The sequence below is a fragment of the Procambarus clarkii genome, chromosome 5 (assembly GCF_040958095.1).
Source record: "Procambarus clarkii isolate CNS0578487 chromosome 5, FALCON_Pclarkii_2.0, whole genome shotgun sequence".
NCBI lineage: Eukaryota > Metazoa > Arthropoda > Malacostraca > Decapoda > Cambaridae > Procambarus > Procambarus clarkii.
The window spans coordinates 49,437,957-49,455,895 of NC_091154.1; the positions used below are offsets into that span (position 1 = coordinate 49,437,957).

At 44.9% G+C, this 17,939-nt stretch overlaps 1 protein-coding gene across 2 annotated transcripts in view; it reads left to right on the forward strand.

The window, feature by feature from the left end:
* LOC138350849 (uncharacterized) overlaps positions 1-17,939 on the forward strand; it is a 207,170-nt gene that overhangs the window by 129,076 nt on the left and 60,155 nt on the right. For both annotated transcript variants that reach the window (XM_069302292.1, XM_069302297.1), the window contains exons 2-4: positions 10,311-10,417; positions 11,493-12,101; positions 12,503-12,652. In XM_069302292.1, the coding sequence (XP_069158393.1) occupies positions 10,412-10,417; positions 11,493-12,101; positions 12,503-12,652 (765 nt within the window). In that variant the 5' untranslated portion in view covers positions 10,311-10,411. The remainder of the gene's footprint in view (positions 1-10,310; positions 10,418-11,492; positions 12,102-12,502; positions 12,653-17,939) is intronic.

Genomic DNA, 17,939 nt, shown 5'->3' on the forward strand with positions numbered 1-17,939 from the left:
CCCAAAGAATTTCTTAGGCTATTAAAATCAGCTTTTCGAAAATCTGGCACTTTAACAGAATTTTCTCCTATAGGTCTATTCCATTCTATGCTAAATCTGATTTCTTTGTGATCACTGTTCCCTAGCTCACTCTCTATTTCGATGTCATTAATTTGTGTTTCCCTGTTGGTTAACACTAAATCTAAAATATTATTTTCCCGTGTTGGTTCCTTAATGTGTTGCGTAAGAAAGCAATCGTCAATTAATTCTAGAAAATCTTCTGCTTCACTATTCCCTGTTTTGTTCAACCAGTTTATTCCACTAAAATTAAAGTCACCCATGACGTAAATACTGTTAGATCTAGATGCCCTAGATATTTCATCCCATAGATGCTTTGCTTCCATTCTGTCTAAATTTGGTGGCCTATATATAACTCCTATTATAATATTTGCTTTTTCGTATAATTCTATCCAAATAGTTTCTGAGTGTTTTGAGCAGTTTTGATTCCCTCTTTGAGACTACATTTCAAATTGTCCCTAACATATATGGCTACTCCCCCTCCTCGTCTAATATATCTATCTGTGTGAAATAGTTTAAATCCATTTATTTGATATTCAGCTAATAGTTCTCTATTTTCTACATTCATCCACGTTTCGGTAAGTGCAATAATATCTATTTTTTTCAGTGCAGACAAGAGCATTTAATTCGTTGATTTTATTTCTTAGACTTCTACTGTTAGTGTAATATACCCTAAGTGAATTGTTATTTTGAGGCCCTTCTCTTTCCCTGATCATTTTGCCAATTCCTTTCTCCCACAAACACATACTTTTATTATCTCCTTCCTCCAAATCAATTCCCATACCTCTATCTACTAACAGTTTAGATCCAAACAAACACCTGTAACCACTTCTTCCAACGAGTTCGCAACAGCAACAACCCCAGCTCTCGATAGATGCACCCCATCACGAGCATACATTTCATTTCTTCCATAGAAGTGTTCCCAGTTGTCTATGAAAGATATTGCATTTGATTTGCAATATCTTTCCAGCCGGCAATTGACACCAAGTGCCCTTGACATCCATTCATTTCCCACTCCCTTTCTTGGAAGAATGCCACATATGATCGGGATTCCTCCCTTGCTCCTAACTAATTCAATGGCTGTCCTGAATATCTGTATTCATCCGCCGCCTTCAAACGCCATAGCAACCTCTAATTCATTTGACGTTTTGGAGGACGAGTGCTGTGGAGAGACTGTGGATCGCGCAAAAGGGAAAGCAACGAAGAGAAAGGAAGCGCAGGCCCCTCAGAGGGTAAAGGAAGTACCTAAGCAAACATTAGTTGTGGGAGATTCCCAGATAAGGTATTTGGATAGAACGTTTTGTGCTAGAGATAGGGGGAACAGGTTAAGGGTTTGCTATCCCGGAGCTGGCATTGGTGATATTATAAACAACATGAATGATATTATGGCTGGTAATGGGAACAATCCCATTATTTGCATTAGCGTGGGAGGAAATGATGTTGGTCGAGTTAGGAGTGAGGAACTGATTCAGAGGTATAAAACAGCCATAGAGTTAGTTAGGAGCAAGGGAGGAATCCCGATCATATGTGGCATTCTTCCAAGAAAGGGAGTGGGAAATGAATGGATATCGAGGGCACTTGGTGTCAATTGCCGGCTGGAAAGATATTGCAAATCAAATGCAATATCTTTCATAGACAACTGGGAACACTTCTATGGAAGAAATGAAATGTATGCTCGTGATGGGGTGCATCTATCGAGAGCTGGGGTTGTTGCTGTTGCGAACTCGTTAGAAGAAGTGGTTAGAGGTGTTTGTTTGGGTTTAAACTGTTAGTAGATAGAGGTATGGGAATTGATTTGGAGGAAGGAGGTAATAAAAGTATGTGTTTGTGGGAGAAAGGAATTGGCAAAACGACCAGGGAAAGAGAAGGTCCGCAAAATAACAATTCACTTAGGGTATATTACACTAACAGTAGAAGTCTAAGAAATAAAATTAACGAATTAAATGCTCTTGTCTGCACAGAAAAAATAGATATTATTGCACTTACCGAAACGTGGATGAATGTAGAAAATAGAGAACTATTAGCTGAATATCAAATATATGGATTTAAACTATTTCACACAGATAGATATATTAGACGAGGAGGTGGAGTAGCCATATATGTTAGGGACAATTTGAAATGTAGTCTCAAAGAGGGAATCAAAACAGAGCCACACACAGAAACTATTTGGATTGAATTAAACGAAAAAGCTAATAATATTATAATAGGAGTAATATATAGGCCACCAAATTTAGACAGAATGGAAGCAAAGCATCTATGGGATGAAATATCTAGAGCATCTAGATCTAACAGTATTTATGTCATGGGTGACTTTAATTTTAGCGGAATAAACTGGTTGAACAAAACAGGGAATAGTGAAGCAGAAGATTTTCTAGAATTAATTGACGATTGCTTTCTTACGCAACACATTAAGGAACCAACACGGGAAAATAATATTTTAGATTTAGTGTTAACTAACAGGGAAACGCAAATTAATGACATCGAAATAGGGAGTGAGCTAGGGAGCAGTGATCACAAAGAAATCAGATTTAGCATAGAATGGAATAGACCAGTAGGAGAAAATTCTGTTAAAGTGCCAGATTTTCGAAAAGCTGATTTTAATAGCCTAAGAAATTTTTTGGGTCAAATTGATTGGAAAGTCTTGGGTATGGGGTGTGGGCCGGTCTTGGAGCGAGACATGAACCCAACGATAGGTGACTTAAATGGGGATTTCGATGTGGATTCAATATATAACTTATTTAAGAATATTCTAAACAAAGCACAGGAACGTAGTATACCATACAAATTGAATAGATCGAATACTAATGACCCAAAGTGGATAACAAAGAATTTGAAGAACCTTATAGGTAAAAAGAGAGCTTGGTACAAAAGGATTAAAAATGGGGAGGTCACTTTAGAACAGGAATTCGTACAACTGGTTAGAAATGTTAAAAAAGAGATAAGGAAAGCAAAAAGAAACTATGAAGTTCGCATAGCAGGGCAAGCAAAGACAAATCCTAAAGGGTTTTTTCAGTTATATCGTACTAAGACTAGGGAAAGGATAGGTCCATTAAAAACTGAGACAGGTCAAATAACAGATAGTGATGAAGAGATGAGTAGTATTTTTAATAAATATTTTGTATCTGTATTTACTAAAGAGGAACTTAACAATATGCCTTCAGCTGAGCAAGTCTATGTGGGTGGGGACGAGGACAGGTTGACGAGTTTAACAGTTACCAGGGAGGATGTTCTTAAACAAATAGTAAAACTCAAACCAAACAAATCCCCAGGGCCGGATGAAGTGTTTGCCAGGGTGCTTAAAGAATGCAAAGAGGAGCTTTGTGACCCACTGTCAACCATATTTAATAAATCAATAGAGTCAGGCAGAGTGCCGGAGTTTTGGAAAGTTGCTAATGTGATACCAGTTTTTAAGAAAGGAGATAGATCACTTGCGTCTAACTATCGACCAATTAGCCTAACGTCTATTGTGGGAAAGTTACTCGAATCTATAATAGCAAATAAAATTCGTCTTCATCTTGAAAAACATAAATTAATAATTGAGTCGCAACATGGTTTTATAAATGGCCGTTCATGTTTAACAAATTTGTTATCTTTTTATTCTAGCATTGTTGAGGCAGTTGATAGTGGTAAGGATTGCGATGTTGTATACCTTGACTTTAGCAAAGCTTTTGATACAGTGCCACATGAAAGACTGATTAAAAAGATAGAGTCTCATGGTATTGGGGGTGCTATATTAAGCTGGATTAGGGCATGGCTATACCAAAGGAAACAGAGAGTTAGTATAAATGGAATCAAGTCAGAGTGGGAAAATGTTGTAAGTGGAGTGCCTCAAGGCTCTGTCCTGGGACCTGTGTTGTTTATAATATATATAAATGATTTAGATTCAGGTTTGAGTAGCAACATTTGCAAATTTGCCGATGATACGAAAATCGGTAGGGAAATTAATTCGGAGGAGGACTCACTATCACTTCAAGTTGATCTAGATAGGGTTTTGAAATGGTCAAAGGATTGGCAGATGCAGTTTAATGCTGATAAATGTAAAGTTCTGAGGTTAGGTAATGATGATAGAGTTACAAGATACGAGCTAGATGGTGTTGTGATTGCGAAGTCGGATTGCGAAAGGGATCTGGGAGTTATGATTAGTAAGAATTTAAAACAAAAGGATCAATGCATAAATGTTCGTAATAAGGCAAATCGGACACTTGGATTTATTAATCGCAGCGTTAGTAACAAGACACCTGGTGTGGTTCTCAAGCTATATCTTGCTCTAGTTAGGCCCCATTTAGATTATGCAGTTCAGTTTTGGTCGCCATATTATAGAATGGATATAAATTCACTTGAACGTGTCCAGCGTAGGATGACTAAGTTAATTCCCCAAATTAGAAATCTTTCATATGAAGAAAGATTAACAAAGCTTAAGTTGCATTCACTGGAAAGGCGAAGAGTTAGGGGTGACATGATAGAGGTTTACAAGTGGATGAATGGACATAACCGGGGGGATATTAATAGGGTATTAAAAGTATCAACACAGGACAGAACACGAAACAATGGGTATAAATTGGATAAGTTTAGATTTAGGAAAGACTTGGGTAAATACTGGTTCAGTAACAGGGTTGTTGATTTGTGGAACCAATTGCCGCGTAACATTGTGGAGGTGGGGTCCCTCGATTGTTTCAAGCACGGGTTGGACAAGTATATGAGTGGGATTGGGTGGTTATAGAATAGGAGCTGCCTCGTATGGGCCAATAGGCCTTCTGCAGTTACCTTTGTTCTTATGTTCTTATGTTCTTATGTATTAGTTCCTCACTCCTAACTCGTCCAACATCATTACCCCCTGCACTAATACAAATAATGGGTTTGTTCCCATTTCCTGTCATAATATCATTCATGTTTCCAACAATATCACCAATTCCAGCTCCCGGGTAGCAAACCCTTAATCTGTTCCCCCTATCTCTGGCACAAAACGTTCTGTCTAAATACCTCACCTGGGAATCTCCCACAACCAAAACTCGCTTCGATTCTCCCTTTTCCTTTCGAGCAGTTTGAGGGACCTGAGCTTTAATGCTCCTCGTTACTTTGTCTTTGCCACCTCGTTGAACAACAGGTTCAACACAGCACTCGTCCTCTAATACTTCAAATGCATTAAAAGTCCTTAGGTGTAGGCTATTAGTTGTCGGTTTTGCCAAGGTCTTCTTAAGACCCCTGTCTTTCACAACTTGCCAAGACGAGGACTTCTTAATACTGGTCCCGTCATTCCTTCTTAATGAGGTCCCGTCAACACTGGCCTCCTCCTTCGTTTCCTCCCGAAGTCCCAGCCGTCGCACCTCCTCCCGCAGGGAATCCATCTCTGCTCTCAGAGCTCCAACTAATATAGGACCCCCAATACCATGAGACTCTATCTTTTTAAACTAATCCTTCCATTATTGCAATAATAATGTTACTCCAGAGCTCCAGCTTACACAACCTCTCACTGTGACAGCACCTGACTGATAATGGACTAATAGCAGCTGCCTCGTATGAACCAATAGCAGCGGCCTCGTATGAACCAATAGCAGCTGAATCGTATGAACCAATAGCAGCTGCCTCGTATGAACCAATAGCAGCTGCCTCGTATGAACCAATAGCAGCGGCCTCGTATGGGCCAATAGCAGCTGCCTCGTATGGGCCAATAGCAGCGGCCTCGTGTGGACTAATAGCAGCTGCCTCGTATGGGCCAATAGCAGCTGCCTCGTATGGGCCAATAGCAGCTGTCTCGTATGAACCAATAGCAGCGGCATCGTATGGACTAATAGCAGCTGTCTCGTATGAACCAATAGCAGCGGTCTCGTATGAACCAATAGCAGCTGCCTCGTATGGGCCAATAGCAGCGGCCTCGTATGGACTAATAGCAGCTGCCTTGTATGAACCAATAGCAGCGGCCTCGTATGAACCAATAGCAGCTGCCTCGTATGAACCAATAGCAGCGGCCTCGTATGAACCAATAGCAGCTGCCTCGTATGGGCCAATAGCAGCTGCCTCGTATGAACCAATAGCAGCTGCCTCGTATGGGCCAATAGCAGCTGCCTCGTATGAACCAATAGCAGCTGCCTCGTATGAACCAATAGCAGCTGCCTCGTATGGGCCAATAGCAGCTGCCTCGTATGGGCCAATAGCAGCGGCCTCGTATGGACTAATAGCAGCTGCCTCGTATGGGCCAATAGCAGCTTCCTCGTATGGGCCAACAGCAGCTGTCTTGTATGAACCAATAGCAGCGGCCTCGTATGGACTAATAGCAGCTGCCTCGTATGAACCAATAGCAGCTGCCTCGCATGGGCCAATAGCAGCTGCCTCGTATGAACCAATAGCAGCTGCCTCGTATGGGCCAATAGCAGCTGCCTCGTATGAACCAATAGCAGCTGCCTCGTATGAACCAATAGCAGCTGCCTCGTATGAACCAATAGCAGCTGCCTCGCATGGGCCAATAGCAGCTGCCTCGTATGAACCAATAGCAGCTGCCTCGCATGGGCCAATAGCAGCTGCCTCGTATGAACCAATAGCAGCTGCCTCGTATGAACCAATAGCAGCGGCCTCGTATGAACCAATAGCAGCTGCCTCGTATGAACCAATAGCAGCGGCCTCGTATGAACCAATAGCAGCTGCCTCGTATGGGCCAATAGCAGCTGCCTCGTATGGGCCAATAGCAGCTGCCTCGTATGAACCAATAGCAGCTGCCTCGTATGGGCCAATAGCAGCTGCCTCGTATGAACCAATAGCAGCTGTCTCGTATGAACCAATAGCAGCTGCCTCGTATGGGCCAATAGCAGCTGCCTCGTATGGGCCAATAGCAGCGGCCTCGTATGGACTAATAGCAGCTGCCTCGTATGGGCCAATAGCAGCTTCCTCGTATGGGCCAACAGCAGCTGTCTTGTATGAACCAATAGCAGCGGCCTCGTATGGACTAATAGCAGCTGCCTCGCACAGGACGGGAGAGACATCTCCCGCCAACACATCACAAGGTCGCAGTGTGGCCACAATGCGACCCAAACGTCTTAAGGTCAGAGCTACTCCACTTGACGGTCATGCTATCGGAAGAAGCAATACTTTAAAGGTCCTGAAGGACGTAACTGGCCTCAAACCCGCTGACATTAGTCAGGAAGGTGAAGATATCGTGCTCTACTTTTCATGTGAAGAGGAGCTAGAAAAACTCCGCACTAACGATGCCTTTCTTCGCAAAGAGCACAACCTACATCCTCACTTCCCACGTCAGTTCCTGGCCGGAAGAACTGTTTTTACCAGCAGGACCAGCCGGTGGATCGCTGAGCGACCTCAACATCATATCATAAACAATATCGAGGACGAAAATCCAAACCTGTCGGTATTCAACCTAGAGTTCTGCAACACCGACAAAACATCAATGAAGATTACGTTCACCACCATAGCTGCGGCCACCCAGGCTGCCACACAAGGATTCTACTGCTTCGGCCTAAAAATACCACCCCACCAAATAAAGAAGGAACGATACCATGAGATCCAGCAGTGCTTTAAGTGCTACGAGCTCTCCCACCCGACCAACAAGTGTCAGCACCCTGTCCAGAGGTGCAGCCTGTGCGCACTGGACCATCACTACTCCATATGCAAGGCAACAGTCCATCACTGCTTGCTCTGTGATGGCAATCACCCCGCAATTTCCTACTGCTGCCCCCACAGACAGGAAATCATCAAGGCCCAGGTTGAAGCCAAAAGAAACAACTCGTCTACCTCCTCGACCAGAGCCCCAAGCGTTCAATCCACCACCTTAGCTCTCACTAGTCGACCAGAAGACTTTCCGGTCTTACCAACAGGTGGCTCCTCCCAGCAGGCGACACAGCCTTCTCATTGGGGACCCAAGGTCCCCAAGGTCCCACAGGCTCCTTCACAGCCCCCTGCATCACGTGCAGGCACTATCCCTGGTCTTCTTAAACTAGCGGAAAGGCTTGCAGGACCAGACAACCAGCGCTTTGTCAGTGAACTAAACGCATTATACATAGACAATGGCCTGGCCCCCATCATAGCCACTAGCGTAAATCTCACTGCCTCCTCTACCACTCCGGAGACTACCACCAGGACGACCATGCGGTCAACTTCAACACCGACTCCAGAACCGCCCATGACCCGGGCGACACAAACAGAGGTAATTCCTTCTCCAGCTCCCAACACTCCTACCATCACTATCTCAGCAGCCGCGCTAGCAGATGTGCTGTCTACAAACGATAACAGCACCACCAGCGCTCCTGAAATAGCTACAACCACCAATCAACGACACCTAAACCTACCTAAGGCTGCGAGGCGAAAGACAAAAACGCCCACTACGGAGGTTACGGACTCCTCAGACGAGGAAATCATAATAGGAGCTCCACCGTCGCATCACAAATACGACACCTACACGGTTCAAGACTTCCTCATGGAGGCCACGTCACCAAACTCCAACGACAGCACTGCTCAGCCAAAGTCGCAGGCAAAGAAAAAACGGAAAACCTAGAGGTCGACACTAACCCCACCAGCTCCATAACTGGTATAGCCAGCCCTCCAGGCTGAAAACCATCATGAAGACCCCCATCCATCGCCACATCTCTAGTATCAGCCACTGATACAGATAATGGCTCCAAAGAGCCTCCACTTACGGGCTCACCATAGCCCGTGCTACTGGAACTTATTGTTCTGAGTAGCGAATCTTAAACAACAACAACAACAGCTGCCTCGTATGAACCAATAGCAGCGGCCTCGTATGAACCAATAGCAGCGGCCTCGTATGAACCAATAGCAGCGGCCTCGTATGGACTAATAGCAGCTGCCTCGTATGAACCAATAGCAGCTGCCTCGTATGAACCAATAGCAGCGGCCTCGTATGGATTAATAGCAGCTGCCTCGTATGAACCAATAGCAGCTGCCTCGTATGAACCAATAGCAGCTGCCTCGTATGAACCAATAGCAGCGGCCTCGTATGGACTAATAGCAGCTGCCTCGTATGAACCAATAGCAGCTGCCTCGTATTAACCAATAGCAGCGGCCTCGTATGGACTAATAGCAGCTGCCTCGTATGAACCAATAGCAGCTGCCTCGTATGAACCAATAGCAGCTGCCTCGTATGAACCAATAGCAGCGGCCTCGTATGGGCCAATAGCAGCTGTCTCGTATGAACCAATAGCAGCTGCCTCGTATGAACCAATAGCAGCGGCCTCGTATGGACTAATAGCAGCTGCCTCGTATGAACCAATAGCAGCTGCCTCGTATGAACCAATAGCAGCTGCCTCGTATGAACCAATAGCAGCTGCCTCGTATGAACCAATAGCAGCTGCCTCGTATGAACCAATAGCAGCTGCCTCGTATGAACCAATAGCAGCTGCCTCGTATGAACCAATAGCAGCTGCCTCGTATGAACCAATAGCAGCTGCCTCGTATGAACCAATAGCAGCTGCCTCGTATGAACCAATAGCAGCTGCCTCGTATGAACCAATAGCAGCTGCCTCGTATGAACCAATAGCAGCTGCCTCGTATGAACCAATAGCAGCTGCCTCGTATGAACCAATAGCAGCTGCCTCGTATGGGCCAATAGCAGCTGCCTCGTATGAACCAATAGCAGCTGCCTCGTATGAACCAATAGCAGCTGCCTCGTATGAACCAATAGCAGCTGCCTCGCATGGGCCAATAGCAGCTGCCTCGTATGAACCAATAGCAGCTGCCTCGCATGGGCCAATAGCAGCTGCCTCGTATGAACCAATAGCAGCTGCCTCGTATGAACCAATAGCAGCTGCCTCGTATGGGCCAATAGCAGCTGCCTCGTATGGGCCAATAGCAGCGGCCTCGTATGAACCAATAGCAGCTGCCTCGTATGAACCAATAGCAGCTGCCTCGCATGGGCCAATAGCAGCTGCCTCGTATGAACCAATAGCAGCTGCCTCGCATGGGCCAATAGCAGCTGCCTCGTATGAACCAATAGCAGCTGCCTCGCATGGGCCAATAGCAGCTGCCTCGTATGAACCAATAGCAGCTGCCTCGCATGGGCCAATAGCAGCTGCCTCGTATGAACCAATAGCAGCTGCCTCGTATGAACCAATAGCAGCTGCCTCGTATGGGCCAATAGCAGCTGCCTCGCATGGGCCAATAACAGCGGCCTCGTATGAACCAATAGCAGCTGCCTCGTATGAACCAATAGCAGCTGCCTCGTATGAGCCAATAGGAACAACCTCATACTGACAAATAGTATTCTGCAGCTGTATTTTTTTTTTTTTTTGCAGTGGACTCTGTGACGCAGTGGACTCCATGACGCAGTGGACTCCGTGACGCAGTGGACTCCGTGACGCAGTGGACTCCGTGACGCAGTGGACTCCAACACATTATGATGGTGAGGATAGTACTCATGTTGGGCTATACTGACCTATACCTATACTGACCTTCCTCTGGATGCAGGCCACAACAGTCGCCTAACTCCCAGGTACTTATTTTATCGCTAGGTGAATAGAGGCATGAGGCGACCTCCTGCAGGAAGCAACTAACAACAAGATAATTACAATATTTTCCTGAGCGTCTTAGAAGACTTTCAGATCTTTTCTCCTGCAGAAGATTCTCTCTGGCTTGGCACCTTCGTGTCTCTGTTCCTCCTCGCGGCTTCGTTACTTGGCAATTGCCTGAGTTAAAGTCTAGTAGCCATTTGTCGGGTTGTATTTCAGTTTGTTTGTCTTGTATTCAAGAGAGGTGTAGAGGATGAGGTCGCATGTCTGAAGGGTAGAATAGAGCGAGAGGCCGACAGTGAAGGCATCGAAGACCTCCATCTGGAGGTTGAGAATTTAGTACTGTCACAAAGAGAGGGTTTACTGGCAGGCATTTTGAGTCTTATTAAAGTCTGCTGAATGTTGTACGAACTGTGTGTTTGGCGTGGTTGTGACCGTGGGTAGTCCCAGGGTCTGTTGATGTAGAGGGCTGAGGGTGTGAGTAGTTATCAGAAGGTGCCAGCCACGAGGACAGTGAGGCACCTAAGTGTGAAATACTCCGCAACATTGTGGTATGATTAGTTTATTTTAGTTCTTCTTCAAATTGGTTTATCGTCATCCTAATTGAAATTAAATTATGGCAATATATGTCTTGTCGCTCTGATGGCAAACTACACTTTTTTCCAATATATATCATATTTCAAGGTGTTAGCTAAATGGTTTTCAACTGATAGTCAAAATTAAAATGTTCTTTGCGACTGTTGTACAGCTGTTAGTCCAGCCAATATTGAAACGATATATATAAGTTGGTAAGAATAAACTTTGTAAACTTTCTAATTCTAGAGTATTAAACCATTCTTGGCTTTCTTGATTTGAATTATTCTGCCCTATACATCATCAATATTTTTAAATGGGTAGTAAAAAATGCCGTACTTACAATATATGAACATATGTTCTGATTGTGACCTAAGACAGCTTTGGGCTCCACAGGATAGGGAGTCAGATGGGCATCCTCAGTGTCCTGACCACCAAGACGAGGCTCTGACACAGTCAGGGGAGGTCCCGGGTGGTCATACATCCCGCTCACAGAGTGCTAACGATGGTCAGCTCGCTTGTTTCAAGTGTCATGCCAGTCAAGGAATCCAGCTGAGAGCGTCTGGACCATCTCCAGGCGGCCCAGGAGGCATCAGCAGGAAGCTGTGGTCGTTGATGCAGGAGGAGAAGATCAGCATCAACAGACTCATTGCAAGGTGTGAGGAGACACTGTGCCAGCTGGGAGAGTACCGGGGCCAGCTGGGAGACTGGAAGACTCACCACCTCCAACTCCAGGATAGACTCAATGGTCTGGTAGAGCAGAACATGTCAGCCATGAGGCTCCTGGACCAGGAGGACGCCAGTGTGGCGGAGATGACCACACGAGGACAGGAAGAGAAGACGCACCTGCACGCCACATTGGGGAGCCTCGACACACCCACAACAGAAAACGAGGCCATCACTGCCACGAACAGAACTAAACAGTGCAAGATGAAGGTGGAAGATTGCATCCAGAGGAGCCGGGAAATTTTTCCAGATGCCACCACTGTCCAATTCTCAGTCAAGGTTCGTTGCTGAAGCCAATATTACTCTCTCTGAACTGAGTGCAATACCTCTTTACAGAGAGTTATCTTGTAGAGACATTGAACCACGTCGTAAATAATTGTAAATATCACTAGCAAGAATGTCTTATATGTGAGTTCTATTTCTCTTACATTATAACCAGACACAAATTATTAAATATAAAGCTCTACATATCAAACAATCTCAAACAGCAATTAACAGCCAACTCACACTCAAGTACACTTCACCACTAATGTTTGTGTTGGTAATGACAGGTGCAGGAGACCATCTGGGAGGCCCTGGAGATGATGACAACAGAGGCAGGTGTCCATCTGCGAAACTCGATGGGCGTCTGGTCGTAAATTTTCAGCCTCCACCACTAATGTTTGTGTTGGTATTGACAGGTGCAGGAGACCATCAGGATGGCCCTGGAGATGATGACCACAGAGGCAGGTGTCATTACAGCTGTTCCCGTCCACCTGGGAGACTCAGACTCCACCATCATGGAGAAAGTCGGAAAGATTACTGGAGGAATATCTTTGAAACAGTTAACTGTAAGTTGCTGAATAGTTCCAGGTTTTACCTTGAACTGCACAACATTTTGGATTTACCGAGACCGGGAAAAGATTCGAGGTACAATTTTCCATCTCGGTTCCGACGAGATGGAACCGAGTCTATAGGAACGAGTGTTCACAAGGAACAGGGTCTATACCCTGTTCCTTGTGATGACGTTCGATTGACGGTTGAGAGCCGGGACCGAATAGCTGAAGCTGCTGTGAATGTTATCTTAGTTGCTATTACTCTGGACCTTGTACATTTTCTTAAACGTTCACAAAATTTAGAGCACGTGATTATATTTTTAGCAGTGACTATGGTATTTTGACACCTCGTCGCCTTGCCACTTTATATCAAGCTGGCTGTAACGCCTCTGGGTGAGAGGCAATTCGTTCTTCCCCAATTCAGAGCTTACATGGACTTCGGAGTCCCAGCTGTCCCACTCTCCAGGTCCGCCACGATCAGTATTGTCTCTGATACTTCCTTCGAATCCTCCAAACTCACACTCTCGCCAGTTCCGCACCAATGCTATAGTTGGGAACCCCTTCAGACTGCAGGAATATATTTATTTATTTATTTATTTATTTACAATAAGGTACATTAAGGGTTAACAGAGAGCATAGAAATTAAGACGGTTTTACATTCTTGTAAAGCCACTAGCACGCATAGCGTTTCGGGCAAGTCCTTAAACTAACAGATAATTTTTATATAATTCACAGTAAAATTGACAAAAAATTTTTACAGGTACTTTACAGCTTTACTTTACAGGTACAAATAATTTTAAGTAGAATAATTACAGTGAAATTGACAAAAAAATGTTTACAGGTACATTGCAAGAAATATTGACACAAAAACAGATCAGAAAAATACACAATAATGAACAAGGATTACTAAGGGTACATTAAGATAACACTTTAGGGTTATACATTGGTTCACTGAAGCACAATATGAAGATCATTACAAGGAATAATGCAGTAGAATATGCACTCAATACAACAACCATGATATCAGATGATATCTAAGATTACAATGGTATAGTAACATGGCTTAGGTACAAATATTGAGGGATTGGGTAGCATTAGATACAATGCGAGATAAAGCACCAGGAGAAAAACTACGAAGGAGAAATTAGGTACTTTTTAGTTTTAGTTTTGAATGAGGCAAAAGTTGCACAGCTTTTCAATTCATTCGGGAGTGAGTTCCATAGACCAGGTCTCTTTATTTGCATTGAGTGTTTACACAGATTAAGTTTAACTCTGGGGATATCAAAAATATATTTATGCCTGGTGCGGTGATTATGAGTTCTATTGCATCTGTCCAGGAAGAGTTTCAGAACAGGATTTGCATTTAAGAAAAGGGTTTTATAAATGTAATTGACACAAGAGAATGTATGGAGTGAATTTATGTTTTGCATGTTTAGGGATTTAAACAGGAGAGCTGTGTGTTGTCTGAAAGAGTTTGTTATTGTCTTGATAACAGATTTTTGCTGTGTGATGATGTGATGATGAGCTTGAGGTAGTTTGCAGAGGTTGAACCCCAAACACAGATACTATAAGTAAGATAGGGATAGATAAATGCATAATAGAGGGAGAGGAGAGCAGAGTAGGGTACATAATATCTGATCTTAGAGAGGATACCAACTGTTTTAGAAACCTTTTTAGTTATGTGTTGTATGTGGGTGCTGAAGTTGAGTCTCTTGTCTAAGTATTGGCCAAGGAACTTTCCATCATTTATATTGCTAATGTTTACATTATCTATGTTTACTTTACCAATGTAACGTACGATTAAGTTACGTTGTTGGGTAGATTAGATACACAGTGTTTAGTGAGTTTTCATAATTATTTAGTAGTCTTGGATAGAGCAGTGTCGTAGACTTTGAGACGGAGCTTGGAGCAGAGTAGAGAGCTGAGTGTGACCGGAGTCGTGGAGCTCTATGTAGGAGAGCGTGGCGGCTCGATTCGGAATTGTGAGTGTCTGAACTCAGGGAGCGAGAGCGTGGCGGCGCGATTGGGAATTGCGAGTGTCTAAACTCGGGGAGCGAGAGCGTTGTAGCTCGATGCGGTCGTAGTCTGCTGTCTGCTCTGTGTCGAAGCTGTAGCGTCTGGGGTCGATTAGAACTGTACACTCCGAGTGCTACATTGTTGACTGCGGAAATTGTAGTGTTGAACTGAATTATATTAAAAATATAAAAATATGATACTTTGGTCAGCCAGTCGGCCGAGCGGACAGCACACTGGACTTGTGATCCTGTGGTCCCGGGTTCGATCCCGGGCGCCGGCGAGAAACAATGGGCAGAGTTTCTTTCACCCTATGCCCCTGTTACCTAGCAGTAAAATAGGTACCTGGGTGTTAGTTAGCTGTCACAGGCTGCTTTCTGGGGGTGGAGGCCTGGTCGAGAACCGGGCCGCAGGGACACTAAAGCCCCGAAATCATCTCAAGATAACCTCAAGATATATCTATCTGAAGCTGAATTGCATTTGTTGATTTGTTTCCAAATAAGATGTAGTAGGTCTTTTTTATGTTTAGTGAGTTTGTTGGTTGGTTGACATCCACAAGTGGACTTTTTTAATTCATTGTTTACAGCATTATTTAATATGAGTGGGATGGGGTCAGAGTAGATGACAGTAGTATCATCAGCAAACAATATAGTTTTAAGTATATTAGAGACATTAGGCATTGATGTATATAAGAAACAGGAGGGGTCCTAGGAGGCTGCCCTGTGGCACTACTACGGTTAGTGGTAGAGTATGAGAGGTTATATCATTGATGGCTACATATTGGTGTCTGTCACTGGTAAGAATGGTAGGTTTGCAGACGTCGTTCTCAGTGCTGGTCCGTAGTGTGTCCCCTCGTATTGGGCCTTAACCTATATGGTTTTGAGTGACTTTATTGAAAGATTGTGGTTGATTGTCATGTTTCTTTAATACAGTTTTGGTTACTTCAGTTGGTTGTTAGAGTTGTTATGATGTGTCGTGATGGGCTGAGACGAGCTTGATACTTGTTACCTGCTCGTGGTCGTTTACGTGGTCGTTACCTGCTCCCCATGACATAGGAAGCAGCAACGACTACGGTAAACTTCCCAGTGAAATAGGGAGTCACACTCAACATGTCACTGTTTGTTAATGTGCAACAGAGTCTAATAGACTGTTAAGGTTAAGAGCTTTCTTGCCAGTCATATTGGCAACATCATTGATGGTCAATTAAACGCTGTTACATAAGGAGCGCTTTGTATCTGTCCCAACGCCCAGCAGCTAATTTCCAACTGAACTTTCCATCCTGGCAATTGTAAAACACTCGACGATCACCGAGAATATAATAGTATTAGAGGGGATTCGTCCCTGGCGAAGTATCGCATTGGGCAAATTATATTATCTCTGGCAAGGGATTGCATCCACAGGTGATAATGGGACTGACACTGTCACCATATGATAATGGTGCTGACACTGTCCACATGGGATAATGGGGATGTAACTGTCCATAGGTGATAATGTGGCTGACATTATACACAGATGATATTGAGGCTGTCACTGTCACCATATGATAATAGGGCTGATGCTGTCTGCAGATGATAATGGTGCTGACACTGTCCACATGGGATAATGTGGATGTAACTGTTCACATATGATAATGGGGCTGTCACCGTCTACATATGATAATAGGGATATTTCTGTGTACAGATGATAATGGGGCTGACAATGTCCACATGGGATATTGGGGCTCTAACTGTCCACAGGTGATAACGGGGCTGACACTGTCAATAGGTGATAATGGGACTGACGCTGTTCACACGGGATAATGGGGCTGACACTGTTGACAATTAACAATGGGGCTGTCACAGTCCACAGGTGATAAAGGGGTGACACTGTCCACAGGTAATAATGGGACTGACACTGCCCACAGGTGATAATGGGGCTGACCAGACCACACACTAGAAGGTGAAGGGACGACGACGTTTCGGTCCGTCCTGGACCATTCTCACAATCGAGTTGAGAATGGTACAGGACGGACCGAAACGTCGTCGTCCCTTCACCTTCTAGTGTGTGGTCTGGTGAACTTACTTTAGCCACGTTATTGTGACTCATCGCCTGCAAATGGAGCTGACTCTGCCCACAGGTGATAATGGGGCTGACACTGTCCACAGGTGATAATGGGGCTGACACTGTCCACAGGTGATAATGGGGCTGACACTGCCCACAGGTGATAATGGGACTGACACTGCCCACAGGTGATAATGGGGCTGACACTGTCCACAGGTGATAATGGGACTGACACTGCCCACAGGGATAATGGGACTGACACTGTCAACAGGTGATAATGGGGCTGACACTGCCCACAGGTGATAATTGGGCTGACACTGTCCACATGTGATAATGGAACTGACACTGTCCACAGGTGATAATGGAACTGACACTGTCCACAGGTGATAATGGGGCTGACACTGCCCACAGGTGATAATGGGGCTGACACTGTCCACAGGTGATAATGGGGCTGACACTGTCCACAGGTGATAATGGGGCTGACACTGCCCACAGGTGATAATGGGGCTGACACTGTCCACAGGTGATAATGGGGCTGACACTGCCCACAGGTGATAATGGGGCTGACACTGTCCACAGGTGATAATGGAACTGACACTGTCCAGAGGTGATAATGGAACTGACACTGTCCACACGTGATAATGGAGCTGACACTGCCCACAGGTGATAATGGGGCTGACACTGTCCACAGGTGATAATGGGGCTGACACTGCCCACAGGTGATAATGGGGCTGACACTGTCCACAGGTGATAATGGGGCTGACACTGCCCACAGGTGATAATGGGGCTGACACTGTCCACAGGTGATAATGGGGCTGACACTGTCCACAGGTGATAATGGGACTGACACTGCCCACAGGTGATAATGGGGCTGACACTGTCCCACAGGTGATAATGGGGCTGACACTGTCCACATGTGATAATGGAACTGACACTGTCCACAGGTGATAATGGAACTGACACTGTCCACAGGTGATAATGGGGCTGACACTGCCCACAGGTGATAATGGGGCTGACCCTGTTCACAGGTGATAATGGGACTGACACTGCCCACAGATGATAATGGGGCTGACACTGTCCACAGGTGATAATGGGGCTGACACTGTCCACAGGTGATATTGGTGCTGACACTGCCCACAGGTGATAATGGGGCTGACACTGTCCACAGGTGATAATGAGGCTGACACTGTCCACAGGTGATAATGGGACTGATACTGCCCACAGGTGATAATGGGGCTGACACTGTCCA